At 38.5% G+C, this 21,168-nt stretch overlaps 1 protein-coding gene and 1 pseudogene across 1 annotated transcript; one reads left to right on the top strand and one right to left on the bottom strand.

The window, feature by feature from the left end:
* Positions 1-1,010: 1,010 nt before the first annotated feature.
* On the bottom strand, positions 1,011-3,736 carry LOC127160872 (H-2 class I histocompatibility antigen, Q10 alpha chain). Its single transcript, XM_051103516.1, has 7 exons — positions 3,655-3,736; positions 2,829-3,101; positions 2,449-2,736; positions 2,090-2,368; positions 1,856-1,981; positions 1,634-1,746; positions 1,011-1,459 (listed from the first exon to the last, which is right to left on the bottom strand). Exons 1-7 carry the CDS (start codon positions 3,734-3,736, stop codon positions 1,391-1,393), a joined length of 1,230 nt encoding a protein of 409 aa, XP_050959473.1. The 3' UTR covers positions 1,011-1,390.
* Positions 3,737-5,902: 2,166 nt separating this feature from the next.
* Positions 5,903-9,569, top strand: LOC127160870 (zinc finger protein 665-like; annotated as a pseudogene).
* Positions 9,570-21,168: the final 11,599 nt, after the last annotated feature.

The raw sequence follows: 21,168 nt of genomic DNA, 5'->3' as shown, positions 1-21,168 counted from the left end.
GCAGATGTCAAATAGACGTCTCAGAGGGAAACTGATGACACACCAATCAGAATCTCTGAGAGCTGAACAAATCAACACAGGTTTTATCCTTACATGTACAATATATTTACAGTGTACAGTACCAGTACATCAGATGATGGAAATTTCACTATTCTATTTGTACAGTAAACTGTAGCACATGTTGTACAGCTTATAATGTCTGACTGTCAAATTTTGATTTTTTTTTATGTGTACTGCATTTTTGCAGAACTGAGAAATGACTACATAGAAATATAGCTGTGGAGGGTGCTGGCTTGTGGTGAGACAGAGTGTTCACATGCTTCCAGATGGGAGGAGGAGAATGATCTTCCACATCAACAAAGAACTTGGAACCACTTACATCAAGGACATAATTTATAAAATTTTGCAGCAATCATCAGGTGTCAGAAAACTAAACCTTTGGGTCCAATCCGGAAGCACGCATTAATCATAGAATCGCTCCATCTCACCAGATGTAAGACAGTCAGGAACTCCTCCACATACTGCTCCAAAGACCTGCCTTCCTGCTGGAACTACAGAAGAAAGATCTCAGCATAGTTCATGTTGTACAGGTTCGGTGTTCTGTCACAGTGTGAAGGAGGGAACAAGGAGAGGAGGAGGCATCGGGGTAAACTTTAAACCAAAAAAGACTTTATTAAACAAAACCAAAATGAGATACAATCATATGTGGGGAACAAAGGGAATTGAGGATAGACAGGAAAGCATTGGGCAGGAAGGACCAAATATGGGCAAACTAGATCAAACAGCACATGGGACAGATAGGAAACTAAACAAAACACACAGGCAGTCCATGATCCTGACAAAATTGAATATTCAATACATATTCATAATTAGACTTATTGTAATAAGAAATTTAGATAATTAGATAATTTAGATAATTTCATAGTTAATCAAACATATTTAATAGTTCTCCCTATACATGGGTTTTGTATCTAGTTTTTCCACTATCAGGGTTCACTTTTAAACTGTGTATGGTGATACAACAGAAGAATGGTCTTCTCGTTCATTATGGAGAGATGCTACGAGAAGTAAACAATGTAACATCAGAGAAAGAAAGCGCATCAACCTAACTAATCTGAGATCAAACAGCTCAGTAGCTTAATGTATTAGATTTAACTCCTGCAACACATCCAAAGCTGACCTCTTTGTGGGTTTGACATTTCATTTGCTAATGTTAAAAAGCAACGGTGGAAATAGTCAAAGCAGTCTGGAAAAGCTCTCCTTGCTTTAAACAAATTTCCTTTGTTTATCTGGCATAAAGAACATCAGTCACTCAGCCAAAGACCATTATAAAAGAGACAGAGAATATCATTTGAAATATTGGGATTATCAAACTTCCTCTGTCTTTGTATCACAGGTCGTCTTCTTGTATTAGTGCTTCCGTGGACACAGCTGCCAGTCTGTGTCTGGAGTCCTCGTACTGAAACACAGATATAAGCAGTTAATTTATTGAATTCATGAAACACAGATATAAGCAGTTAATTTATTGTTTATTTATTTGTTGTTGTTGTTGTTTTTTTTTTCTTTTACACAATAAACTAGAGCTGAGAAAAGAGTTATAACAGCCCTAATGTTCCATTTCAAATGTAATTACCTCTTGGTTAACATCGTCCCAATAGTCAGTTGAGTTGACGTCTGATCCACCAGCAGTGTCTTGTTCTGTTGGTATCTCATCCATTTGAACTGTCGAAGTGTGTGTTGGACAGTCTACTAAAGGGGGAAGCATCAAAAGAGAGCTAGCCATTACAGCACAAAAACAAAAAAAAAAAAACAATGACTGTAATGTGTGGATAATCATGAATCAGTCACTACTCACCAGTACTCTTTTTCTTCTTTAAGATGGAAACCACTAAATAAAGAATTACCACAAAAAGCACACCTCCAATCACTGACCCAAATAAAACTGCAACAACCTCTGGTGGGCAGTTCTGGCATTTTCCATCTATTAAAATGCAAAAAGATAAAAAGTGCTTATTAAAGGGCTGAAGTGGATATTCACAACTTACAACTGAAATATCAGGTGATATTTCTGTGTAACTGCTTTAATTACCCCATTTGATGATGATTGGTTCTTTGGAGTTTCTGTGGGACACAAAACAATCAACTTCATCATCCTTGTTGATCTCCACACTCTTCATTTGCTGGAAGGTCCCATCTTCGTTTGGTCTGATTTGTGTGGAATCAATCTCATCTTCGGGGACAGGTGTGCGATTTTTCCTAATGGTCATTATCACATCTTTAGAGTAGAAGCCGGTGGCCATACAGGTGAGTTTCAGCTTGGTTTTGTCGCTGATATACATGTTTGCAAACACATATACATCTGGAGGAGCTGAAAACACAGGAATCAGTTCATCAGCCTGTTCTATCTCAATAAAACCAGTAAATGTATCAACAAACACATTAACCCACAGGCGTTTCTGAGCTCCTCGTTTGCATATTTTCTTAAAATGATGACCAAGGCCACACACACCCTTATCAGGTTGGCTGTGATGTTCCGGTTTATATTTGGCATATCGTTCCATTTTCTTTTGGTTGGTACAGCTGCGTTAACTAAGGCGATCCATTGAGACGCCTTAATATCAAAATACAAGAAGTCCTTTCCATCATAGCCGTACTGTCTAATGCCTTGGGAAAAGATCAATTTGTCTCCCTCCATCTCAACTTCACAACCAGTTATCATCTGAAGAACATGAAGATCTAAAATAGACACAAATTGAAATGTTTGTGAGATGTTAATAAATTAAATGATCCTGTGCATATGCAGGCTAAACTGTATGAATGTTTCTCACCTGATTCACTGTGTCTCATGAGTTCCATCAGAATATCGATATTCACATTAAACCACTGTTCTTTGCTCTTACTCAACTGGGTGCCTATTTCCCAGTAATCCTGGTCCATTTTCTTGTTCATCCACTGTTGTTTGGAAATCATTCTCTGAGTTTTGCTGTTGTAATAGTTAATCTGTCTGCCATCTAGCAGACCCATAGCAGTGAATTGATAGATGCCCGGCAAATTGACAGGCTTGGACAAAACCTGTGTGAAATGGAATACAGGGAGTGTCTCTCTGCAATGAAGAGCAATAAAGTATGCATGAAATAAGAGTTCACTGATAAAAATTGTACACTTCTGAAGAAGAGAAAAGAAAAAAAAAGTTGGGTGAAGTCTTTAATCATCTGAGTTACAAAAAGAAACAAATTAATATATGAAGCCAGACCTGTAATTCTCAGACAGACATTTTAGTCTAGTCAAAATCACAAATCTTAATGCATTCCTAATAGGATCAAACTAGATAAACTGAACATTCAATGAATCAAAATGAAAAATAGTTAATTTCAGTTTGTCTAGTAATGGGATAAACTAATTTATCTGGGGTTGCTGAAACTATCATGTCTATAATGTAGATTAAAGTTTACATAGGTTAAGTTATTCATGGATATTTTAGTTGACAAAACTATATATTTTTAATAATTTATAAACAATGCTAACAATTTGTTTATTTATTTATTTTCTTTTTTTTTTTTTTTTTTGTCATTACAAAGCTGTTTATGGTCAGGAAGTGTAAACATGTTACTTTCCCTTTGGTTCTCTAAAATTCAGTAAAAGGTAATCATTTACCTGCTTGAACTGAAGCCAAAGTCCCATCAAGAAGAAAAACACAAAGCAGAGCGAAGATCTTTGTCGTGACACTCGTGCACATGATTGAAACGCCTTGAAGTAGGATATGTAAAAAAAATGCAGATTTATATATTGTGCAGTTATGGAAAATAGCAGGTAATGTCCCAGATAGCAAAACACCTTTTGGGCCAAATGTGGCTGGTAGCTATCACATTTGGCCTAGTTATGGCATACCTGTGCACATATGGGCCAAACTCTCATCATATATGTTTGCTTTAGAATTGGAGGTCATTTTCATTTGGATGACTACTTGTATTGAGATATATGACCCAGATGACAGCACACATATGTGGCTTGGCTACAGCAGACTGTGGAATATGTTAAATTATGGTTAATATTTGGTTTATACTTGGAAAAACACATGTGACCTGTTATAGTCATGTATGTTTATAGGTTTGTGGCAGTCCACATCTCAGTCTACTCAACACTATTGGATGGTATTGGATTTTTATTTGAACTCCTATTGGTGGATACAGATACAACTTAAATACAGATATTTCCATTTTTATTTTTCCCCATCTCTGCTCTCACAGCCTTTGCCAAACAAAATCTAAATAGCTAAAGTGCTGATTTTGATGTGGTTTCGATCAGAATCTTGGCCAACCCTGGCCCCACACTACATAGCCTAACAGCCAATCACATCGATATTCAGTTGAGCTAGATTTTATTTTTCCTTTTTTTTTTTTTTCCTTTTTTTTTTCTTACCACTCACACCTGGAAACATTTTAACATGTATATAGTTTTCGTGCTATCAATATGCAAGGTATTGAAATCGCTTTTTACTTTATTTTCACTTTTGATTTTGTGTTTAACATGCACTCTGTGTAAAGAATGTTTGTCATTGAGCACAAGATTGAGCAACAAATCCTCCAGGGTGGTTTGTCAGTTATCTCGCCTTACCCTCGACTCATGAATAGGCAAATCTGACTCCTGCTCATGTTGGATGCAGGGTTGCCAAAGGTTGCAGAAATAAGATTTCAATGAAATACTTGTATTAAAATATTTTGCATTCTACCTATGATAAAACTGTACTGGATGTTAGGTTTTGTGAAGGCCACTGGTAGAAAGCCTTTGAGCTGTGTTTATGTGCATAACAGTGACTATAAAATGTGTATTTTTTTGTTTAATATGGAAATGACAGATATGAGCTTTTATATTTGGGATATGGTCATGCTGTTTTGGGCTGTTCTTGACTGACCATTGGGCTAGTCACACAGACCTAATTGTCTCATGAACCCCAAAGCAACTTCAGGCAAATAGTGTTATATCATATCTAAATGAATTCTGATTTTATTCAGTCTAGGAGTAATTGTCCTCTAAAACAACGAGGAATGAGTTTGCCTGTGCAATACTCCAAATTGTATACATTATTATATCTGATATTTATTCTAATGTCACAAATAACATATGGTTTATTGGCTTTTATATGAAACTTCTATTGTGTATTGTTGCAACCAGTAAGTGCTGTTTGAAGTTTTCTTCTAGAATGAGCATTTTTATCAGGCTCCTGTATAGGTTCAGTTATTTTGCTTCACTGGCAAAGAAAATAATCTTCATTCCCATTAATTTACTGAACCTGCACGTAGGAGCCTAATTTTTTAACCAGCACTTAAGGTTTTTTTTTTTTTTTTTTTTTTGGTTTCTATATTTAGATTGTGTTCTCTAGTGTAGTTGTTCACCTGTAGTTTTTTTTTTTGGCAAATCTACTTTTCCACAAAGAAATGCATGTTCAGTGAAGCTCCTCCCTCAACAATTACACATTCAACAAAATGCTGGAATATTCCCAACAGTTTACAAGTGAAGAGCTGAAATCTGCAAGGACTGAATTTATTCAAGAGGACAGAGATAAGATGAGAGATCCAGAATGAAACACACTGAAGAACAAACAGGTTTGTGTTCATTCTTTATTAATGAAGCTGGACATGCTGCGTTGTGTGATTTTCACTAAAATATTTAACTAATAATTTACTTTTTTTCTATAAACATCAATTGCTTTTCGTTTATATGTGCAGATCGGCTTTTTTTGTAAATAAATAAATAAACAAAAGAAACAGCGCACCTTGTACACGCATCAAGTAATTTTCCCCGTATTATTTTCCTCCTCTCGACGCTTCACACTCCAGTCCAGCGGGTGGCGCTAAAACACATACGTTTGTTTGACAAACACCATTAAATCTTAGAGGAAAAAGTTTAGTTTCACCGCGCTCTCTGTTGTTTTATCGTGATACTGTTTTAAAACAGACTGTTAGAAATGTTGTTTCTGTAAATACAAAAAAATACAGTTTTTGAATCAGGTCAATAAATGCTTGTAATATTCTCATCCTCATAGTCGTGATTAAGTTTTGAAGCAAGCAGGAATATCAGGAGGAGAATCAGCTGAACTGAGATCTGCTGCTGTGAAGATGGTGTTTGTTAAAGAGGAAGGAGAGGAGGACACGAGTGAACCAGAACCCTGGAGAATAAAACAGGAACCAGAACCCCTAAATATAAAACAGGAGGAAACAGAACCCTTGAGAATTAAACACGAGGAAAGAGGAGGTTGGTGTTTATACTTCATTCATCTTTAATGACTGTTTATGGTATGGTAGGCTTACAAAGCCTTTAAATTCTGCTCAGAATTCTGTTATGAACAGATCAAACCATGCTAATGCAGAAACCCAGAAACAGTAACACTAACTATAAACATGGTGTTGTGGCAGAAATAGTACAATGTTATTACATCATTAATTTAAGGGTTTGTACATCCTTTTGAGAGAAAATCACAAAACATTAAATATTTGCAGTTCAAATGCTTAATTTTTCAGCAGTTCATTTTCAGGAGGGCTAATGGTTTAATCTTGAGATTAGCTTTGTGCACAAGCCAATGAAACTCATCTTTCTGTCTAAAGAAAAATTATATAAAATGGTAAAGTACTGTTCGTTCATACACACACACACACACACACACACACACACAAAACAATACATTTATCTCTTATTTGACATAATATCAATGTACTTAACAAAGAAATCGCTGTAAATTGCAGAAATGTGTTGATTTCTGAAGGGTGCCAAAACACCAAAGTTTTTGGGTGTCTTTTCATAAAACACCCTGAGACAGCATGCACATGACTGGTGCTAACTCAGCATTGCCAAATGTGATTTGTATGCAATAAAAATGCCAAGGAATTAACAAATCACTGGATTGGTTAAAATAATGATTTTTTTAATTTGACTTCAAATTTGAAAGTGGGCTTACAAGCTACACTTACCCTACTTCATGTAGGCTATATAGCCTAGTCTAAAAACAAAACAATGCAACAATGCATTGTTGTTTTTTACAATGTTTTTGTAAAATCACAAAACACCAAACTTTTCTTCACTTTGCGCCTGAAATGCATTATAATCACTGAAGTTGTTCTGCATTATACTACAGAAAAAAATATTTTCGTAAGAGTAGAATATATTAATTTTCTACTTCAAAATTAGATTTTGCACGTTACCAATGTTAATAAAAGTAATAAAAGTGAAATATTTTTGCATGCTTCCCAATTAAAGCTGAGTGCCTTACTGTTGAATGTTTATTACCAAGAACCAGACATGTAATATTTTTAGTAACTGCACTTATTAATGCAAACATTTAGTAATTTTATGATGAAATTAGCTTTATTTTTGATACCCCATGCACCAGTGCTACCAAGTCTGCATGTGGCGCCACCATCTGTAAAACTGTTACATCAGGGTCCACTTTTTCACTATTTGTACTTTTATTTCAGAAATGATTAAAGAAAAAGAGGAGAATGAAGAATCAAGTGAAGTTAAGGAGGAAAATCAGGTCAAAACTGAAGAAAAACCTTTGAGTTGCTCTCAGACCAAACAGAAAGATTTAAAGAAAAGAAGAGCCAAGAAATCTTTCACCTGCACTCAGTGTGGAAAGATTTTTACATGCAAAACAAGTCTTGAGCGCCACGTAAAAATTCATATTGGAGAGAAACCATTCGCTTGTGATCAATGTGGGAAGAGTTTTACACCATCAGCAAACCTTAATGATCACATGAAAATCCACATTGGAGAGAAGCAGCACACATGCAATCAATGTAGCAGAATGTTTTTATGGGATTCAGTTCTGAAGAAACATTTGAAAGTTCATTCAAATGAGAAGCCACATTCATGCCATTTGTGTGGTAACAGTTTTTTACGCATACGAAATTTGAAAGTACATCAGAAAATACATACTGGTGTGGGAAAGTACATGTGCCATGAGTGTGAAAAGACTTTTACTTCAGCAAACTATTTAAAACTGCATGAGAGAATCCACACAGGAGAAAAACCTTATATGTGTTTACACTGTGACAAGAGATTCAGTCAGTCAGTACATCTGAAAAGACACAATAGGATCCACACTGGAGTCAAACCTTATAAGTGTTCACACTGTGACAAGAGATTCAGGCGGTCAACACATGTGAAAACACATGAGAGGATCCACACTGGTGAGAAACCTTACAAGTGTTCACACTGCAACAAGAGATTCAGTGATTCAGGAGACCTAAAAAGACATGAAAGGATCCACACTGGAGAAACCTTATATGTGTTCACACTGTGGAAAGAGATTCAGTCAGTCAGTACATCTGAAAAGACACAGCAGGGTCCACACTGTAGTGAAACCTTATAAGTGTTCACACTGTGACAAGAGATTCAGTCTTTTAGCACATCTGAAAACACATGAAAGGATCCACACTGGAGAGAAACCATATAAGTGTTCACACTGTGACAAGAGATTTGGTCGGTTAACACATCTGAAAACACACGAGATGATCCACACTGGAGAGAAAACTTACAAGTGTTCACATTGTGACAAGAGATTCAACAGGTCAAGCAACCTGAAACGACATGAGAGGATCCATATTGGAGATAAACCTTATAAGTGTTCACACTGCGACAAGAGATTCAGAAGATCAGGAGAGCTAAAAACACATGAGAGAATCCACAATGGACTGAAACCTTATAAGTGTTCACACTGTGACAAGATGTTCAATAATTCATCACATCTGAAAACACATGAGATGATTCACACTGGAGAAAAACCTTATAAGTGTTCACACTGTGACAAGAGATTCGGTCGGTTAACACATCTGAAAACACACGAGATGATCCACACTGGAGAGAAAATTTACAAGTGTTCACATTGTGACAAGATATTCAATAGGTCAGGAAACCTGAAACGACATGAGAGGATCCATATTGGAGATGAACCTTATAAATGTTCACACTGCAACAAGAGATTCAGTAGATCAGGAGAGCTAAAAACACATGAGAGAATCCACAGTTGAGTGAAACCTTATAAGTGTTCAAACTGTGACAAGAAATTTAGTAATTCATCACATCTGAAAAGACATGAGAGGATCCACACTGGAGTGAAACTGTATCACTGCACTGCAAATGAGAAGTGTTTCATCTTATCTTATCCAAGGTGTAGGCTAAAGTCAATTGTGTCAACACATATTGAAACATTCAAATAAAAAGTTATTGTGTGAACATTGCTGATTATTGCCTTTTATTTGGTTAAGTTAATAGTGTTTGTGGTCACAGTTTCATTTGGGGATCCTTTATGTCAGATACCACCAATAGTGATTATTTGAATGTTTTATTGGTACAACATGACACTGAGTTGTTATAAAAGAGAAGTGACATTGTTTAATGGTGCCAGGAACCCATGAATCAGCTTTTTGAACCGGTTCAATGAGCCAATCTGTCTGAAAAGAACTGGTTTGTGGAAATTTAATCGGACTTTGCATCACTATTTTTAGTGTATCTCTGTGTCAGTGTATATGTATAACCCATCACTATTTGTAAGTCAGTAAGAGGGAGAGATCCATCTCATTTCATTTTTACTTTCAGTAATTTTGAATTGATGTTTTGGTCTTTGTTTTATATATCTGAATAAAGCTTTTAAAATGAATTGAACTGAAAGTCTTTATTGTCATTGTATTTTTCTGCATACAATGAAATTAGCATTGCTCCAGACTGGTGTTAGAAAATGAACATGCAGACAATATTACACTGAGCAATCTGAGTACAGTGAGCATCAGTGGCGGCCCTAGGCAAGATAATTATTATGGGTCCCACTAGTGTAAAAACTGTCATAAAAAGTGATGAGAAAGCACATAAAATGACTATTTCAATATTTAAGTCTAAATGTGTATTAATTGTAACACATTCAACAAACATATGTAATAAAAAATAGGAGTGCAAGTTAGCAAGTTGGTGCAAGTTAGAGTAAACAGATACAAATGAAACAAATAAGAAAATATTAAAATTATACATAAAAACTAAATAGAATAAATGGATAATAAACAGCATAAACTTACTATTATTCATGAATGATAAGAAATGCAAGATGTTCTTCTTGTTTTTAACACCTGATTTATGATCACCCAAAAACAAATATGATTATATAACTAACACAGTAGAGAAGGAAATGTGAAATACAGTCATTATTTTTGTTTTCTTTGCACAAAAAAGTATTTTTGTAGCTTCATAAAATTACAGTTGAGCCACTGATGTCACATGGACTATTTTGTTGACCATCTTGATACTTTTCTTGACCTTGAAAGTGGTAGTACCCTGGCTGTCTTGCTCTTGGATTTCATTAAAATATCTTAAATTGTGTTCCGAAGATGAATGAAGGTCTGAGGGATTTGAAACAACATGAGGATGAGTAACAGCATCAGTTAAAATAGACTATTACAACATTTAAAAAATAAATTTAAAAAGATTTCTGTAATCCTTATTCATGGTCACTAAAGGTACTTCTGTCTCTATATTTAATCTATATTTAGATTTAAAGCATACAGTACAGTATTTAAAGAAAACATCCTTTTAAAATAAGCTGCATGCAAATATCCACAATATCCATTGAGATGAAGATAAATATTGCTGTAATCTGGCCTGTTATTAGTAAAAAGTGTTTTATTCTAATATTGTTTCCAGCACTATTTATTTATAAAACTCACCAGCTTATCTTGCACAGATGATCTGAAGAAGAATCACAGTAGGAGCAGCAAACGCTGCAAACTCCACAAGAATCACAGTCACTGCAGGAAAGATGTGTGGACATATGAGAGAGAGGATTATGAGAAAAATCCAGACTCCACCTGTGAAACTTGTAATGAGATCAAAGGTATAAATTCTTGACAAAGAACTGCAGATTGACTGTTTCAGCATTAATGAACTGCATGTACAGGTACATCTCAGTAAATTAGAATGTTGTGGAAAAGTTCATTTATTTCAGCAATTCAACTCAAATTGTGAAACTTGTGTATTAAATAAATTCAGTGTACACAGACTGAAGTAGTTTAAGTCTTTGGTTCTTTTAATTGTAATGATTTTGTCTCACACTTAACAAAAACCCACCAGTTCACTATCTCAACAAATTAGAATATGGTGACATGCCGATCAGCTAATTAACTCAAAACACCTTCAAAATGGTCTCTCAGTTTGGTTCACTAGGCTACACAATCATGGGGAAGACTGCTGACCTGACAGTTGTCCAAAAGACAATCATTGACACCCTTCACAAGGAGGGTAAGCCACAAACATTTATTGCCAAAGAAGCTGGCTGTTCACAGAGTGCTGTATCCAAGCATGTTAACAGAAAGTTAAGTGGAAGGAAAGTGTGGAAGAAAAAGACGCACAACCGACCGAGAGAGCCGCAGGTGAACTTCACAAGGAATGGACTGAGGCTGGGGTCAAGGCATCAAGAGTCACCATACACAGACCGGTCAAGGAATTTGGCTACAGTTTTCGTATTCCTCTTGTTAAGCCACTCCTGAACCACAAACGATGTCAGAGGCGTCTTACCTGGGCTAAGGAGAAGAAGAAATGGACTGTTGCCCAGTGGTCCAAAGTCATGAGCAAGTTTTGTATTTCATTTGGAAACCATGGTCCTAGAGTCTGGAGGAAGGATGGAGAAGCTCATAGCCCAAGTTGCTTAAAGTCCAGTGTTAAGTTTCCACAGTCTGTGATGATTTGAGGTGCAGTGTCATCTGCTGGTGTTGCTCCACTGTGTTTTGTGAAAATCAAAGTCACTGCACCCGTTTACCAAGAAATTTTAGAGCATTTCATGCTTCCTTCTGCTGACCAGCTTTTTAAAGATGCTGATTTCATTTTCCAGCAGGATTTGGCACCTGCCCACACTGCCAAAAGCACCAAAAGTTGGTTTAATGACCGTGGTGTTGGTGCACTTGACTGGCCAGCAAACTCACCAGACCTGAACCCCATAGTGAATCTATGGGGTATTATCAAAAGGGAAAATGAGAAACAAGAGACCAAAAAATGCAGATGAGCTGAAGGCCATTGTCAAAGAAACCTGAGCTTCCATACCACCTCAGCAGTGCCACAGACTGATCACCTCAATGCCACACCGAATTGAGGCAGTCATTAAAGCAATAGGAGACCCTACCAAGTATTGATATATACAGTAAATGAACATACTTTTCAGAAGGCCAACAATTCACTAAAAATGTTTTTTTTTTTGCATTTATTTTTTTATTGGCCTTATGAAGTATTCTGATTTGTTGAGATGGTGGGTTTTTGTTAAATGTGACCCAAAATCATCACAGTTAAAAAACCAAAGACTTAAACTACTTCAGTCTGTGTGCATTGAATGTATTCAATATGAGTTTCACAGTTTTACTTGAATTACTGAAATAACTTTTCCACGACATTCCAATTTATTGAGATGCACCTGTAAAGACGTGTCGTACCTCTGAATAATGATCCAGCAGTCTTACTGTCTTCAGTTTCTCCTGAATCTGTGACCATGTCTGTTTGTTCAGTTCAAACATAATGAACATATTAACCAAACATAATCAATATCACATCATACTTGAGCTTCACATCACAGAAACAATAAACGTATCACATAACTTGGTCTAAAACAATGCACACGACAAAGAGGATAAAGTTCAACAGTCTTTAACACTTTCACTGGTGAGTTTAAAATATTCTATCTGACCCCCCAGAGTGATTTTTTTTAGGCGACCGTTATTTTAGAACGTTCACTTTATTGTTTCCATGGTGACGCATCATGATTGACACCGCAGCCACTATGGCGCTGTACCACAGACGTATCGCTTTTATTTAGTTTTTCCTTTTTTATTCAAAATATTCACACAATTGCTTACCACGTCTTCAGCTATCTGATATTCCGATTCATGAATACGTGTAAGTGACTGTATTTTGCCGTTTTGAAACCTTTATAAATGATCTGGATCGTGATCTATAACGTGAGATGGGCGCCGCCATGTTTGTTCGCGCTGCCGTTCAGAGAGTCCTGTCAGCCGGATTTACAGCACGTAAATTCACCAGTTTCTCCCGATATACATGCAAGTAAGTAGCTGGTGAAGTGGGAAAGGAATGGAGTGAATTATATCGTTACTTACATTATGTGTATCTGATATAAATCAAACACGTCGGCAAATTATACTTGAATGGATTGTTATTGCTGCTTCCATAGACATTCGTGTGTATTTTACAAACTCTAAAAGTATTGTTTTACTAATAATTATGTGTATTTAAATTCCTGAAACCTAAAATAAACGTTAAGGCACAGAAAATAGAATCCCATATGTGGGACCGTACCGCTCAAAGGGTTAATGAATCCACACAGAGGATAATACAGGGCAGGCAGGCAGGAGACATACGTATAACATTAACAACAATGGACGAGGGAGCACAGGACAGACTACAATTTACATACTAAAGCAAATTAAGATAATTAATGACACATACCTGAACCACATAACACAATCAAACAAGAGGGAAAACTAGGTCACTGAGCACATGAGGAAGGAAAACACAACAAACAGTCCTGGGGTGTGACAGTTCCTCCCCCTCCCGGAAAATACAACCTCACACCGCAGAGACAAAGGGAAAGACAGGAGACGGCAGAGGGATGGTGACAAGGGATGGCAGAAAGGCAGGCAGACAATTTTGTTGGAGGTTCAGGAGGAGGACAGACACCCAGAGTAGGGCGATGAACAGAGTCCAGGGTGGAGGCGACAAAGGGAGGAGCCAAGAAGAAGACAGGAGGGACTCGGAGCAGGAGGAGTCAGGCGGGACGCAGGCTGCAGCCATGAGTGTGACCCACGGTGAAGCCAACGGAGGGAGGATTCATGGTGGAGGAAGGGCTGACAACGCCATGGGGTCGACCGGCGGTGGCGGAACAAGTGGTGGTGGAGCCCAAGGTGGAGAGCCAATGAGCCAGGGTGACGGCGAGAATCCGGAAGGCAGCGGTGGAGCCGAAGCGACAGAGAACCAAGGTGGCGCCAGAGAGAAGGAGGAGCCTGACAGAGCTGGAGGGATGGAGGAACAAGCCACAGCCAAACAAGGGAGTCCCGAGGTGGCAGATGTTTGATGACTGTCCAAGGTGGAGCCAGAGGAACAAGGATACGTGGTGGAGCTGGTGGACTGATGGGCCACATTGGAAAGAAGGAAGAGGGCCAAGGCGGAGTCCGGGACTCAGAGGCTGGAGACGGAGACAAGGGACCCTTCAGCTACAATGCAGATGGAGACTAGCAGACCTGCAGTGATCCCACTGTACAGATGGTGGGCTGAGGGTGACCAGAGGGGCTGCCAGGAGACAGCAGTGGTGATGGTGATGACTGGTGCAAAGGTGGTGGGAGAGGGAGGCTGGGCTGGATTTTAGGATGCTCTGAGGGCTTAGGGATGATGTGTGCTGCCCATACACACCACAAGGCTACTCCCAGTACCAGGAGAGCCAGCAATAGGGGAATGACCTCTGTGGTAATTTCAGGACAGGCAGATACAAATGGCCTGTATGGCTGAAACAGGACTGACAAAAAGCTCAGGAAAAGGTGGGAGGAGAGCTGGCTGCTTGGCATATATATCCATATTGAAATGAAGCTCACCCTCAGCCATGGTGCAGTGGGCAGAGCTTCCCTCCACGTTCTCATTGTCCATCATGCTCTCCCTAGTGGCAAGCACTGTATAGCTGGCTCTTGCACCTAGTCAGACATAACCTGAAGCTCTAGCTCCAAGGTGATCCTCAGCACTTTTGCTCCATTAGGCAATGGCTCATTGGTAGGGTTGCAAAAAATTAAAAATTTACAGTAAATTTTGGAAGCATTCAAAAAATTTGAAAACTTTCCAGGATTTTTTGGTATATTCCAGGGATTTTTTGAAAGTTTCCAAAAAATTACCAGAAATGATGGTGGGCTAGGCTCTCTGTCTGGCTGTGTTCTGGATCAGGGCTGGACACTCTCCAGACACTGGATGATCGCCTCACTCCAGCTCAGTCCAGTGTGGTGTCTGAGAGGTCAACGGGGCCATGCTAATTTGTCAACATCCAGAACATTGAGTTCAGCGTAGAGTCGTCGAACAGCATTAAAGCAGTCAGCTGACATAACTCATTGGCAAACCCCATGATGGGAAGGTCTTTAGGGGCTAGGGCGGTGAAGCGTGCAGCAACATCCATGGTGAAAAAAAAAACAAAACAAATCAAAAACAAACGAAAAATTTTCAACACACACAAACAACAACAGGGAAAAGGTGCTGCTTTACTTTTGTCCTTTTGTGTCCTGTATTCTGTCACATAATGTCGTCAAAAACAATGCGCATGACAAAGAGGATAAAGTTCAACAGGCTTTAATTAATCCACACAGAGGGTAATACAAGGCAGGCAGACATGAGACACACATATAACATCAACAATACCGGATGAGGGAGTATAGGAAAGACTACATTTTACATATTAAAGCAAATAAGGATAATTAATGACACACACTTGAACTAAAAAACACAATCAAAGAAGAAGGAAAACTAGGTCACAGGAGCACATGGGGAATGAAAACACAACAAACAGTCCTGGGGTGTGACAAAATGAACTTGCGCTGCCTTATGAGTCCATCATCTATTACCATGTTATCAATCTCAAGGTGTTAGGCAAAACCGATGGTTTTTACCAATTTTACCAAATAAAAAAAAAAAATCTATTGACACTTTAAAATAATCTTTCTGTCCAATGTGATCTTTTTCTCATTTATTGATTTATGTGTGTGTAAAGTGTGACATTTTGGGACAATCTTGCATGGACACTGAAATGTAGAATATTTATGAATTGACAGCATCTAAAACCTACAGCCTTATATGAAAACATTATAAATGCAGAAATGTTTATCAATCCTTTGAGGTTTCAATGCTGAACTCATAAATTAGCAGGTTGATGTTATTGTGGTCAGTTCATTTGTGACAAAACAACTGTAAATGAGTGAAGTGAGAGACTGCTGATGTGTGTCAGTGATGATGAACCTTGTGCAGGAGCTGCTGCTGTAGTTTGTCTTGAAGTCATCTCAGAGTTTGTTCTGCTGACTGGAATCAGTGTTGAAGTGACTGGAGCTGCAGAAGATGAACATTAACATCATAATATTGTAGGACAACAACATATTTACATGCTTGATCATTACATGACAAACAGTCTGTTTCTCATCAATGTTTACTGTGGCAGTTGATGTGAAGAGACGTGTTACTATATTCATGCCTTCTTTATATGAGAGTGAAATCTTAAAGTGGTCATCAGACACTTTTACATGTTGTTTGAACACTAATGTTTGTTGGCAGTGTATGTACAAATCTACGCTATAATGATACAAATCCATGCAGTGGTTTTTAACTAATCTGTAAAATTCGTGTCGCTCCCACGATAGTTGATTGACATTAACTCTTACGTCACACCCGCCTAAATCAGCTGTAACAGTCCAACCTCCATTTTTTCGATGCTGGAGCAGGGATGTAAGTTAGACAAGAGTTTCTCCAACTGAGTGATTGAGGTGTTGTGTTGCTGGACGTAATAATGAACATAGTGGTCGTCATTTACGCCCCAACATCTGAGCCACTGAAGATGCAGTTTGTTTGTGAAGGGAATGCACCTCCCGATCTACATATATCTGTCTGTGTTCGCACAAATCATTTTTATGCAGCTTTTCTTACAGCAGAAGTGAATATAAGTTTTTTATTATTATTATTATTATTATTATTATTATTATTATTATTATTCTTTGCTATTGCCTTTCCTAATAGCACGCTAGTTAGCAAGTTCAGCAGCTAAACACAGCTAAAGTAAACCGGCTCATTACTCCACAGAGAGAAGAGAGGGGTGGGGCAAGCAGAGCTCATTAACATTTAAAGCAACCTCGACCAGAACAGGATGATTTTTGCAGAGCTAATTTGGCAAGGTAAAAAGGGTGTTGTTTTACACTACCATTGAGAATTTTTAACCAAAGTATATTATAGATTTTTAAATGTTCTAGGAACAATGAAAAGGTTTGCCCGGTGCAAAAGCCTCTATTACACAAGGTAAATAGGGGAAACAATCAAATGTGAAAAAATGCCATTGAGAAAGTTTTCACAAATCAGGTGCTATTTAAAACATTTTGTTATTGACACATACACATTGAAACAGCCATTAAACATTAAGAACATCTATTTTCCACTACAGGTTTGACACTCCAAAAACAAACAAAAACAAAAACAACAACAACAAAAACTCTTAAAAGGTTACTCCACCCCAATATGAAAATGTTGTCATTAATCACTTACCCCAATGCTGAACTCATAAATGCTGAACTCATAAATGCTGAACTCATAAATTAGCAGGTTGATGTTATTGTGGTCAATTCAATTGTGACAAAACAAGTGTAAATGAGTGAAGTGAGAGACTGTTGATGTGTGTCAGTGATGATGAACCTTGTGCAGGAGCTGCTGCTGTAGTTTGTCTTGAAGTCGTCTCAGAGTTTGATCTGCTGACTGGAATCAGTGTTGAAGTGACTGGAGCTGCAGAAGATGAACATTCAGATCATAATATTGTAGGACAACAACATATTTACATGCTTGATCATTACATGACAAACAGTTTATGTTTCATCATCAGTGTTTACAGTGGCAGTTAATGTGAAGAGATATGTTACTATATTCATGCTGGCACAAATGGGGTCTATCTGGCTCCCTCTAACCGCCACCAGCGGGAACTATCTCCGGACTTTTAACTCACTACATTTCCCACAACCCCGTACCTAGGACTCCCACTTCCTGTTCCGGGGCTTCCGGGTCACTTGCTCTCTGTCGGCCATTTATAGATCGCCATGCTGGCTTGTACAAATTATTAGCCATCAAGTTAGCTCTCGAGGAGTGGTGGCATTGGCTCGAGGGCACCAAACAGATGCACTCTCACGCATCCATGAACCTGACATGTCCACCAACTCCTCTGAAACCACATTACCCACTTCCATGATTGTTGCACCCGTGACCTGGGACATTATGACAGAAATTTCAGAGGCTCAAACCCAGGACCCTACTCCAGCCAATTGTCCTGATATACTCACCTATGTTCCCCTCAACCTACGACCACGAGTTCTAGCCGAGGTCCATTCCGTACCCAGCTCGGGTCATCCTGGAATTGAGGCTACCCTTCACCTGCTCAGCAACCGGTTCTGGTGGCCTACCCTACGCCCAGATACCATCAATTTCATCAAGAACTGCTCCATTTGCAACACTACCAAGGTTCCTCACTGTTTGCCTACCAGCCTTCTCCAACCTCTGCCTGTGCCTCAGCGTCCCTGGTCCCACATTACTGTGGACTTTATCACTAATCTTCCTCCCTCCAACGGACACACTACCATCCTCTCAGTTGTCGACCGTTTTTTCCAAGGGCTGCCGTTAAATCCCCTTTCCTAAGCTCCCAACAGCTATGGAGACGGCCGAACTCATGTGCAATTGGGTCTTCAGATTTTACGGCCTACCAGAAGACATCGTATCAGACTGTGGACCCCAGTTTACCTCTCGACTTTCGTCAAGTTTCTTCCGCCTCCTAGGAGTCAACGTAATATCCCCTTTTTCAAATCAAGCTATTCTGTCACACTGACAGAGGCCGCTCCCACAATAGTTGATTGACATTAACTCTTACGTCACACCCGCCTAAATCAGCTGTAACAGTCCAACCTCCTTTGTTTTTATGCCAGAGCAGGGATGTAAGTTAGACAAGAGTATCTCCAATTGAGTGATTGAGGTGTTGTGTTGCTGGACATAATAATGAACATAGTGGTCATCATTTACTCCCCGACATCTGAGCCGCTGAAGATGCAGTTTGTTTGTGAAGGGAATGCACCTCCCGATCTACATATATCTGTCTGTGTTCGAACAAATCATTTTTGATGCAGCTTTACTTACAGCAGAAGTGAGTATAAGGCTGTGTTCACACTTGGCGTCTTTTTTGACAAGAAAAAGTTGACATCGGCGCTTTTTAGTAAAAAAAAAAGAAGCTGGCAGCGTTGCAGCCGAGGGCATCTTTTGTTGCTATAACAACAGCTGCAATCATATGAATCTCGAGAAAAGGGGAAGCTCGCTCTTGCGCTGGTGTTTTATTATTATTATTATTATACGGGATCGGGAAGGATCTGTGAGCCGAGACTGGAAAAAGAGACGCCCGAAGCGCAGCGGCGTTCATGTTAACTTCGCGGCTCCGATAGCCTTGTGGGCAGCGCGTCGGTTTTTAAAGTTAACGGGGAGGAGAATGTCGGTTAACAACAATAAAATAAAAGTCCGGCACCGTCTCCATTTTTCTTGCTGTTCTTGTTGTTATGGAAACGACAGGTCTCGCTACTCGCTTGTCATTGGTCAGCTGTCAAAAAGGCGCTTGACGTAGGGTGTTCTTTTCAGAAAAGTTGAACTTTTTTCAACTTGAAAAGACGCTCTGAGCTGCAGAAAAAGACGCCGGCGGTGGCGTTTAAAAAAAGCGCTCATGACTTTTTTGAAAAGACGGTTTACTCCATAGAATTATAATGTAAAACAGACGCTGGCAGTTTGAAAAAAGACGCCAAGTGTGAACGTAGCCTAAGGTTTTTTTTTTTTTTTTAATTATTCTTTGCCATTGCCTTTCCTAATAGCACGCTAGTTGGCAAGTTTAGCAGCTAAACGCAGCTAAAGTAAACCGATTATTACTCCAGAGAGATGAGAGGGGCGGCAACCTCGACTAGAACAGGATAATTTTTGCAGAGCTGATTTTGGCAAGGTAAAAAGGGTTTTGTTTAAACTATCACTGAGAATTTTTAACCAAAGTATATTATAGACTTTTCAATAGTTCTAGGAACAATGAAAAGGTTTGCCCGGTGCAAAAGCCTCTATTATTACACAAGGTAAATAGGGGAAACAATCAAATGTGAAAAAATGCCAATGAGAAAGTTTTCACAAATCAGGTGCTATCTAAAACATTTTGTCATTGACACATACACATTGAAACAGCCAATAAACATTAAGAACATTTATTTTCCACTACAGGTTTGACACTCCAAAAACAAACAAAAACAAAAACAACAACAACAACAAAAACTCTTAAAGGGTTACTCCACCCCAATATGAAAATGTTGTCATTAATCACTTACCCCAATGTCATTCCAAACCTGTCTTCGGAACACAGTTTAAGATATTTTGGATGAAAACCGGGAGGATTTTGACTGTCCCATTGACTGCCAGGTCAATACCAATGTCAAGACCCAAAAAAGTAAGAAAGGCATCGTCATAATAATCCATCTGCCATAGTAAGAACTTCTGGGCCAAATGTGGCTGATAGCTGTCACATTTAGCCTAGGTATGGCATGGCTGGGGACATATTGGCCAAACTTTCACCATATATGCTTTGCCATGGCTTTAGAATTGGAGGGAATTTTCTTTTGGATGACTATTTGTATTGAGGTATAGCCCAGATGACCGCACACAACTGAGAGTCATATATGGCTTGGCTATGGCACACCACAGAATATGGTAACTTATGTTGAATATTTGGCTTTTACTTGGAAAAACACAAATAACATGTGGCAGGTTTGTGGCAGTCCACATCTCAGCCAGTTCATTCATTTTTCCTGTATTCCAATTGGTGGATAACTGAAAATTTGAAAATATGTCCGTTATTTCCCGCTCTACTCCCTCTTTACAACAGCACCCTTTGCCCAGACACACTATTGTTCAGGTAAGTGCAGTTTTGGTGTTTTAAATGTTTTTTAGGGTTGTTTTTCCTGTCAGTACAAGCAGCAGCACAGAGAGCAACTGAATGTGATCATTCCTTTCTCTTTTCTAATTATAACGCAAATTAAATGCGAACGAATATCTCGTCTCATTTAATCTCAAACGATTTTGCAACTGTGGAAAAATGGCAATAAAACAGCATTAACTTTACCTCAGGCAACACATTCGATGTCCACAGCTTGTTACTTTGCTAGAAAACTGGCAATGTGCAATTTACATGTTTGAATACTTTCATTTATGTGTATTATTATGTCTAAAAATAGTTTGTTATTTGAGTAGAAAAGTTTTACTAATCTAAAAAGGGCTACACAGTAGCACTCATGTCATGGCTTTGTGAGACTTATTAAAAGTATCCATTATTGTATATTAATTTACTAATTT

The sequence above is a fragment of the Labeo rohita genome, unplaced genomic scaffold, assembly GCF_022985175.1.
Source record: "Labeo rohita strain BAU-BD-2019 unplaced genomic scaffold, IGBB_LRoh.1.0 scaffold_485, whole genome shotgun sequence".
Taxonomy (NCBI): Eukaryota; Metazoa; Chordata; class Actinopteri; order Cypriniformes; family Cyprinidae; genus Labeo; species Labeo rohita.
This window is presented reverse-complemented; position numbering and strand designations above follow the sequence as displayed.

Coding starts and splice junctions, on each gene's coding strand:
- LOC127160872 (XM_051103516.1), bottom strand. CDS start 3,736: ATGTGCACGAGTGTCACGACAAAGATCTTCGCTCTGCTTTGTGTTTTT. Junction 3,102..3,654: donor TTTGGCTTCAGTTCAAGCAG/GTAAATGATTAC, acceptor TTCATTGCAGAG/AGACACTCCCTGTATTCCAT. Junction 1,747..1,855: donor AAAGAAGAAAAAGAGTACTG/GTGAGTAGTGAC, acceptor CCCCTTTAGTAG/ACTGTCCAACACACACTTCG.